Here is a 10,278-nt window from a genome sequence, read left to right on the forward strand (position 1 = left end):
TTTACTGTGGGAACTTAATTGTTATATCCCAAATCCGATATATGCCAATTCAATGTATTCATTACAGGAGCTCGAAATTGTGTATGCGTGTGTTCACGTATGTAGAGAAGAAGCCAGAAAGAGTGCAATAGCAGCTCTGGGCAGGGTTCGGGTATCTCCTAGTTGGGCACTCACACGCACTCACTCACTTATTTGGTGTGTTGGCCCGAGCAACAATCAAACTCTGTGAGAAAGCGAAAGCAACTTACTTCTTCTAAAGTATAAATACTATGCCTAGGACTGTATTTAAACAGCCAATATTAATTGAAATGAAATACATTAAATAAATCAATGTTAAAGAATGTGGAGTATCGTTTTAGTTCTTTCAAAGCTCCGAGCCTTTAGTTCGGAATAGGATGGCTGCATTACAACAGAAATACGGCCAGAAGAAAAAGTTGAATTATTCATTGTCTTCTGGTCAGAACTCTAGATAGCTCTGGCAATGGTGAAAATTAGTAAACGTATTTAAAACATGCTTAAAATATATAATTCAAGGTGCCTGGGTAAATCCAGTCGCAGTAGTTGTCGAAGTAATAAAGTTACGTTTATGTCAGTATCACAGAGTAGGTCTAACAATTCGGTCGACATATTGAGAGAAAAGTAAGAAAAAATTCAAATATTCGTGAATTTTGTCTTAAATTCTTGTTGAAATTAACGTTGTGGGCTCATTTCGCTGTGCAAAATTGGAAGTCATTTGTGTCTAAACAAACCATTCGGTTCTTCGAGCGTATAACTCCTCCGTCTGAAGCAAAGTAAACGAGACTGTAAATATGTCGGACAATGCGGCTGTCTCTGGCGTGTTGAACGCGGTGCTATGCGGCGTCACTGGCTACGGTCTCTATGCCATGCCGCCGCAGGCTCATCCGTTCGCGTTCTCGGCTTGCTTAATTGGCTTCTGCCATGGCCTGTTGGGGCTGATCGACATGTTCGTCGGAAGTGACGGTACAAAGACAGGCAAGGAGACGACCAATGCCATTATGGAGATAGTACCATTGCCGTTAGTCAATATCGAACTGTTCTTTGGTGGCGAAAGCAATAACATTGCATTGGGGCACGGCCTGTTCATTGTGCCCATGGCTATATCTGTGCTGGTTGGCCTAATCAAGGGCGAGGGTGACGACGCGGACGAGGCGGTTGAAACATTGAAACTATTGACCATCTTGGGCAACATAACATCTCTATGTTATCTAGCAATCAACGAGGGCTCCTATATTATGGGTGGCATGGCTTTTCTCGCCTTCCTCACCAAAATTGGTTCCGAGTTCCTGGAGTCGTACGTTGAGGGCTCAGGCTATCCAGTCAAGTACATCAGCTGGTCTGGATTCTACTTTTTGGCCAGCATGGCCGTTGGCGGCGAGAAGTAATTCGAAGTGACTTAAAACCAGGCATGAACTTACACCTAAAATTTAACAATTTGGTTAGACCCAATCGTTGATGAGTACAATTTAGGATACTTATGGACTTGTAAATTACCCGGATTAACAAAATGAAAATATGATTAATATGAGACTCCCATTTGAATTTAATGATTAAACATTTTTAAGCGAATCGATGTCCGGACTTAACACAGTTCCAAATTCAACCGCAAACTCTTTTTTAACATGTTTTCAAATTCTCAGCTTGATTCACTTCAGATATAAGATTAATTTTACAAATTAGAATACAGAAAGCAAAAAATGTTGGTTAGATTTTTATTTAGGCAACAGCTCGACTTGGCCCTTGCTAGGCCCATTCAAATTCCAAGATATGAACGCCATTGAGTATATTTGATGGCATTCTGTAAGAGCCCCATCCAATATTCCAAATTCATTCTAGCATACATAAACGAGCTAGGCCCAACCCTCACCCTAAAGATTATTAGAGCTTGCAGTACTAAGGTATTATTTCAGTTTGGTTTCAGCGAAATGCATCTTGTTAAAGCTCAAACCTACTTTGTATGCGACTTACTGTTATTCTTGCGACAAGTTTAGCATATGGAACTGATGCGAGAAGGACCAGTTTATGATACATATTTGACATATATGTTTATACTGCTTCCATTGTCTTCCATTGATGCGGTAAACATTCAAAAAAACCTGGAGAGTACTTGGGGGCATTTCACGCAAATTCGAGTGAGTGCGTCGGTTGTGGGATTGTGTGAGCCGGCTCGTTTTTCAAGTGTATTCAAATAGACATAGGCATCTCCCTTGTAATAAATCTCATTTCCCACAATAGCCGGATCGATGGTCGAAGGGTTCAAAGAACTAGAACAACAAGTAATTCGATTTAGCCAAGCTCTTGGGAGTCTGTCGAGTGCGCACTACAAAAGAGTGCCACTCGCTGTGTAGTCACCCGGATGTGAGAGTGTACCATGTAAGTCCATATCAATATGTGCGCATTACATTTTGTGTATGTGCTTGTGGACCAGATAGAACAATGTAATGGCACGTAATGGTCATGTCTGGACTTTATCGTGGGCCAGCTAAATCAATGTCAAATGACAATTAGCTGACTGCAGATGACTTCATCGCACCATAGTCGGCCCACTCGTTAGCCTTTTGGCGCATGCGAGGCTTAAGGGCTTAGGTGGCACTAACTATTGAACGTTGTAGCTGTCGCTGGTCCAGTGGCTCGGGCTCAAGACAATGACTTCCAATTACTTATGATAACAGACATTTTTGTTTTATTTGTAACAACCAGTTTGTGATTTTCCATCTGTTTCGTCAGCTGCCAATCAAAAAATCAAAATCATAAAACAAAAATGTCGAGCCAAAAGTCTGACAAGCCACCCAACTAACTTCAGCTGCGCCCGCATCCGTACCCGCACCAGCACCCGCAAGCAGCTCCAGTTCGACTTCCATTTCCACTTCCAGTTCTACTTCCACTTCTACTTCGACTCGCCGCAGCATAAGTCATAAAATAAACAATAAACAAGCTCAAGACGCAGCTAAATTACTTTACAACGACAACTTTGGGGCGTCATGGTCATTGAGCACGCCGTGTGCAGCTCCAAAGTCTGGACACAAGAGGGGGAAGGGCTCTATCGGAGGAATCTGTCTGTCCGTTTGACTGTCTGTCTGACTGTCCGTCTGTCTGTCTGTCTGTGCGTGCTACACGACGCGTGTTGACATTAGCTCTTAAAATTTATTAGTTTTTATTGTCATTGCGGCTAGCGTTATGGACTTAGGTTGGGCCAAGCCTGTGGTGGGGTTAATGGGTACCGTCCACAGACATTGACAAGTCATTGCAATGATTATCAAATACATAGACGACATTTCATTCAGAACATTCCTCTGTGCCCAAAAATAATAACGACTCTCCTCTGACCGTACAAAGAACTTCAATTCCAACATAGCTCCAATATATCACAACCATTCATTCAGTATGTTCTGTGCAGATTTGGCAGAGCTTGAATATATTCATTTCTAGATTTCTATTTGAAGCCAGAAGTCATTTCGATCGGTAGAGAGTATAAACATATAGAAGCAGCACTTTATTTTCGTGTCGTTTGCTGAAGACTCACATAATACATTGAGTAAAAGGAATTCGTCTTCCAGCGAAGTTCCGCTATAAGATTCATATCGATTGAAAGATCCATATACACCTGATCTTAAGTACTCAATCTGCCGCGATGGAAGATGATATCCAAAAATGACATTGGGTTACTTACTGTCTGCTTAGCTGCAAGAAACAGGGTAGCATAAGAACTACAACCAGGTGGCTGTGGCTAGACGATGCCACTATTATTTGAATAGCCTAAGAGTGAGCCATGCTGTCACGCGCAGAAGAGCCTCAATTCTCACTTTATGCTAATCAAATTATTGCTTTTATTTCTTTCTAATTATGATTTTAATGCAAAGTTAAAAAGTAGGTTTATTGCCACAATAGAGTTTCGTATGTGATGTCTTCTCAGCCGTTTCGCTGCTTTGAATTCCGTCCTAGAGTCTAGCTACTTGGACATTTTGTAATATCTCAAATCAGAGCAGACTAGCTGGGCATCTTGGCTGGGAAGAATTTGTTGGCTGTTGTTCAGATACCAGGTAATATATGTAAGGCTTAGATACAACATGCAAGTCAACTTCTGAATAGCTAGTCTAGCGATTGATGGGCTAATATTGGCCGTTTTTTAAGTCAACTCTAATGTTCTGAAGGTTCGTCCATTCATAAAATCTGTGAAGAAAAAACAGCAACTCGCGATATTCCCATAGGCACTCTTTATATAGATTCCCAATTCAGTCTTCAGATGTGCCAAGCGCAAGCGCCAGATGAGGCATTTTATCAAGCATTGAGCTGCAATCAAATTGTTCTCAATTACCACGAAAATGTCTCAAATGTTGCAATAAATGAATTTTCTTTTTTTGCATCTACATACCAGCTATATATATTTATATATATATTATATTATATTATACATATATATATTATATTATATATATATATATATATATATATATATATATATATTATGTGTATACATTTTTATGATTTTTATCATGGCTTGTGTTATCAGAGGCGCATTGGCTGCTGCAGCTGGCGCTGTCAACGCACTCTTGAACATCTTATCTGGACATATATCATATAAGTAGGCCCTCTTAGCCCTCGTAGAGCTGCAATCGTACTATTTGTGGTATTATTTATTAGATCGTTTCTTGACATCAGTCCACAATTTGAAACGACTCTGCTCTGGTTTCGTTTCGTTCGTTTCGTGGACGTTGTGGGCATGGGTATGGGTATCGCTCTTATCAGCAATGCTCCAGTTTTTTGGATGCCTCTTGGCCGGCTGCACGTATCTATGTGAAGAAGGCCTTTTGGCGTGTGCCTTATGCTATTGAAATTTCGATTGAATTGAATTTCCATTTGATGATTAAAAGCCAACAATAAAATCAATTCGAAGTCGAAGTTGAAGTTGAACGCGTCAGAAGTCATTTATTGCTATTACGATATGTGTGTATCGAATGAAATTGATTGCACCGCGCCCAAGACTTCCATTTTAATCAAATTGAAAAAAAAGTAATGAAAAACCAACACAGGTAACACCTGTGTTGCGGGGGTGGGGGCAGATATTTTACTCGATGCACTTCAATTGGGCAATTCAATAATTTATTTGTGCCAACCGCGATTTGGCCGCATTTAAAATCGATCAATACTCAGTACACACGTATTCACACACACAGGGAGAGAGAGGAGGAAGAGAAAGAAATATTTTGTTATTGTCTTTGGCCAATTCGCAAGTTTATTTCATAGGGCCAACAGCGGACGACTCATTGGTCAAAAGCTTTAACATTCATCAGGCATTCCGGTTTCTGAAGACCTCACCGGGAAGACAAGAATGCCGCCCAAGACAGAGACAGAAGCAAAGAGAAATACTGAGAGAGAGAGAGAGAGAGAGAGAGTAGAGACGATGACGATGACCCATAACGAGCTGTTGGCCAAGTTGTTGGATCGTAAACTTCTCGCCCCATGGCAAGCAAATCGAGAACTTAAGAATGCGAATGCTGTAAACTTTTTGGAATTAGAATGTAAAGTGAAAGGAGTTCTGCAGGTTAACAGCCATGCCAAAACGCCGAAACGCCACAGAAACAGAAAGAAACAACGCAGAAGGAAAACAAGCCTGTCAAAGCCAGCTCTGAGATTCCAGAGCCACAGCCAGTGCCGGTTTCAGAATCTGCTGGGAGCTGCGGGAGTTAGGAAAGCTGCCCGAGTTGACAGAGGAGAGCCGCTCCAACTGCCTCTGCCGCCGGTTAGGTAGCTGATGCGCTGTATTTCAGGCATTCCCTCTCTCTTCTCGCATCCGCTTTGGCGCTCATCTAACGTTCAATGAATGAGAAACGACTGCGTAAGCATTGGCCCGAGCGGCAATATGATACAAGATCTTTGCAGTTTCAAATAAATCTAATCAACTATGTATTTATATTGATATATAGCCCTAAGCTGGCTCTAAAACATGTTATATAATTTACATATGTATCAAACTAACATGTAGGGCATCTTGAACGACAGATACCCCGTAAAAGCTGTGGTGAGTTAGGAACTTCTTTCTTGAGAGGCACTTTGGTTTTATATAAATATGTCTATATAAATATAAAATGTATATATATATATATATATATATATATTTAGTTCGAGTCCATAAAAGTCTCAAACTGATATATACTCGATTTGCCTTAGAAGTTTTTCGAAGAAGATGATCCTCAATCTTCCGATAACATCGGAAAAGAGACTTCTAAGCAACTTCTAACTGATGTCACTATGGGATTGATGACTATCGTTTAGGATAAATTAGAGTGGAAAATGATTTGGTTGCAAAGCCCGCAAATTGCAGCGTGTCAGCGTGTGTTCAAAGTGGCTGTTCAGAGTGGAGATTATGGGATGAGTTGACGCATGGAATGGCTGGATTGCCGTTGCCTTTGTGGTATGGCATGGAAAAATTTTTGGGCTGTGACAGCGTCAGTGGATGTGTGTGTGTGTCGAGCAACCGAAATAATTTCGTTTAGGATTAGTGACAAATATTTCTTCTTTCTAATTTTGTGGGAGGGGTGCGGGAGGCAGCGCAGTGAGAACAGACAGGCGAGTGGGCGGCCGACGAGACGGAGACAGTGGAGGCGACGCCACAATGGCCCGGCAACCCGGCTACCCGGCAACCCGGCAACTGTGAAGCGCGGCACACGGCAACCAACAACAATAACAACAACAAGAAGAATCGTCGAGAACGACAAAGACATCTTCGTCTTCCGCATGTCTGCGCTATTTTTAAGCAACTAATCGCCTAGAACGCTGCCAAAGAGGCAGAAAGCGTCGCCAAACGGCCAACGCCAACGCCAACGCTAACGTCGATGTCAACGCCGGCAGCGACGACAAATTTGAACGCCAGGAACTGAAATGATGCACATCAGGAGTGGAACAATGGGCGGGGCCGGGACGGGGGCCAGGTCAATGGAATACCTGAAAGGCGATCCTCGTTGCGAGCAACAAATATTGTTTTATTTTTTGTGTATACACAATGCCCCCAACTACGGGTATATTAGCTATGGGCCCGTGTTTGTAATGGAAGCAGAAGACCTGAAAAACTGGACATAGTGTATTTACACGCATTGCAAATGAGAAAGTAAGGCATAATGGCTTTGTTAAAATGTATGTAACAGACAGAAAGAAGCGTGGCAGATCATATTAATGTATATATATTGTTGACCAGCCCGACGAGCTAACTCTACTTAGGCCGGTTGTACTAGAGAGCTGAAACGTGCGTCCCTTGCACCTCGCGCAAATCAAGCTTCTTTCAAATAACTATAACTATTCCCGTTTCAATGATATAGATACAAATCGTTATCGGAGTTGTGAGTTCAACTGCGTTGTCGGGTTATGAAAAACATTCTATTTCATTCTGAAAGTGAGAGTTGAAAAATGTATATAAATTTATTTACATTTGAAAGCGCAGATTCGACGGTGTCCAGATATCTTATAGCCGGGCACCACCGACTATTACACAGATGTTCTATGGGCTATCATAGTGGAAGAAATCATATATTGTATTACTGCCTCAGAACACACACATACATGAAGTACACATAGAGCATTGGTCTCTTCTTCTTTCTTAGATTTGATCAATTTTATTATGGTTACATATATAGAAATATATATATTAGAAATAAAGTTTTATCGAATGTGTATTTATATATATGCAAAAGTTTACCATTCTCCAAACTCCAATCATTGACAAGAAGATTGCAGGGTATTTAATAGTTGTTCATTCCTACGATTTGGTTGCTTCTGATCATTTTGGAGTGAACATTTTTACGTTGCCATAGGACGCACATAAATTAATTGAGTTTTATGGGACAGTTTTCAATTTTCCCCAAAAAGCTATTTGGCCCGATGAATTCCGAAAAATTCCGAAAAAGCCGAACGTGCGTCTGTTCGAAGAGTTTATTTTTAAGCTGGAATGAAAATGGAAATGAAAATTTTGTATTTGCCAGCGACGAAACGTGCATACGTATCTGTATCTATAGATATATCTATGGCTATATCTATAACTGTATCTGTATTGGTTCTGTGTATGTGTCTCTGAGTATTTGTATCTGCTCATATATGACTGTATTTATGAACACATTTCACTGGATTCTATTTTATTTTTATACAACAAGTATTTATACAAAAGCGTGGCTAAATTTCCACACAAAACACACGAAATACAGGAGTTCTTAACTTTTAAACAAATAAATATTCTTTTCTAAATTTTAAAATTTCAAAGATGAAAATCTTAAAAATAAATAGAATTAATTTTTAAATTAAATTCTTTGAGACTAATTGAGTCTGAGTTCAGAGTTTAAGTCATTAAAATAATTTAGTTTTTATTCAATTTTTATACTAAAGAATCTCAAAATTTTTTTTTGTACAAACCGAACCATTTAGCAAAGCAATTTAGAAAAACTTGATCATAATTTCAGAATATCCGTTCAATAGTTATAAAAATAAAAGAGACTGATTTAATTGGGAAATATTGGAAACCAAGTTCGCTAACAACTTGGAGCTAGTTCGAGCAATAAACCAGCACTTAGTTCCGTTCTTTCTTTTATAACATAATTGACATCGTAAGGCTTTTTAAAATCAACTCTGAGACCTACTTCAATAATTGAGGGCGGTATGTAAGTTGGGCGTGGCATGGCGTAGCTAGGTTTTGTTGTCTAGTTGCCGTCCGTTGTCAGTTTATTATGCCAAACCGCCGCCTGCTTTCATATTGACTTTTATTATTATTTAATAAGAGGTTAGCGCGATGAGTTTTCACTGGAAAACTGAAAAGCCAAGCGACAACGACAACGATGACTACAACGACGACGTGACTTCCGTTGCCATATGCGAAAAACTTTTCTTACTCTCAGTATGTGTGTGTGTGACTGTCAACAGGATATGTCTGCTGCGTCGTCGGCTTGTTGATGACATAATTAATGCCTTGCTGTGACAACAACAACAACAGCAACAAACAACCGACAACAGCAACAACAACTAGGCAGTTGACTGGCACATTCGGCTTTCGGTTTTTGAAGTTTTCCCCCCAATGGGAGGACAAGCTTTTCCGGTTTTTCTCATGTAGCTGCTGGTGCGGCTGCTACTGCGGGAAAAACTGTAGAAAATGTGAAGTGGAAAATTGAAAAGCAAAATGCAATTTTGATTGACAGGCAACAAAGCAAAGCGTCCACGGACAGCTGATGCTATTAAAGGTTTAAGAGTTTTCTTTTTCATTTCATTTCATTTCGAAACTTTATTTTTATAAATTATAGGGAAAAACTTTGTCTCTTTGATATCCGAGCGGGCTACTCGAGACCCAGCAGCCAGTTCAGTGTGCACAATTATTAAGAAGTTTATTTATACCTAATTCCTACACAAATCATCCTTAAGAATATGGAATCTCGCAAAATCGATTATTTCAATAAAAGAGATTTGTTTAATTCATCTTTATATACGCTCAAAGACTTTTAACTTAAATAAGGGAAAAACTTGTCTATTCGAAAAACTTAATGGAATGTTTTTAAGTCGGTAGTTGCGTCTTATATCATTATTATTATTATTATTATTATTATTATTATTATTATTATTATTATTGTTATTATTATTGTTATTATTATTATTATTATTATTATTATTATTGTTATTGCTTTTATTTTCATACTCTGATCCCATTGAAAATAGGAAATCAGAGTATAACGGTTTTGTGGAAATAATTGTAACAGGCAGAAGGAGGCGTGGCAGACCCCATAAATATATTCATATATTCTTGATCAGGAAGACAAGTGCATATCAACGCGTCGATCTCAGCATCTGTAAGTGTTATAGAGCTAGAGAGCTGTAATGTGTTTGGTAGGTCGGTGTATAGAACGCGCATATCAAATTTGTTTCAAATATTCGATAACTATTCCCGTTTTATTGTTATCGAATAAAAACATGATCGAAATGTGGTTATTAAATTTTATCTCGTACAGCTTATGAGCTAGATCTTTGTCTTTCGTTTAATGTATCTTTTATACAATTTTGTTTTGTATTGGATTTTGGATACCGATTCCAAATGTCTCCAAATTCTTTTAAATTAAGTTCAGTTCGAAATACGGCCAATAAGTGAAGGAGTTAGCATTTCTACCAAACCAATAGAATATGTAGATCATATGCTGACAATTTCATTGAAATCCAGTAAGTAAAATATAAGTTATTAATCAATTTGCCAATTTGCAAAAGCATGTGTCAAGCAGCTGCAAGCGCACGAATTTATCG

General features: G+C 39.3%; 1 protein-coding gene across 1 annotated transcript; it reads left to right on the plus strand.

Annotated features, from left to right (window-relative positions):
• The first annotated feature begins 583 nt into the window (after positions 1-583).
• Positions 584-1,542, plus strand: LOC111598309. The gene has a single exon (XM_023313502.2). The coding sequence runs from the start codon at positions 810-812 to the stop codon at positions 1,401-1,403; it is 594 nt and encodes a 197-aa protein (XP_023169270.1). The 5' UTR covers positions 584-809; the 3' UTR covers positions 1,404-1,542.
• The last annotated feature ends 8,736 nt before the right edge of the window (positions 1,543-10,278 follow it).

Source organism: Drosophila hydei, unplaced genomic scaffold (genome assembly GCF_003285905.1).
Source record: "Drosophila hydei strain 15085-1641.00,03,60 unplaced genomic scaffold, DhydRS2 tig00008148-arrow-arrow-pilon, whole genome shotgun sequence".
NCBI classification, from domain to species: domain Eukaryota; kingdom Metazoa; phylum Arthropoda; class Insecta; order Diptera; family Drosophilidae; genus Drosophila; species Drosophila hydei.

Bases quoted from the DNA above. Each gene is read 5' to 3' on its own strand.
- LOC111598309 (XM_023313502.2), top strand. From the start codon at position 810: ATGTCGGACAATGCGGCTGTCTCTGGCGTGTTGAACGCGGTGCTATGC.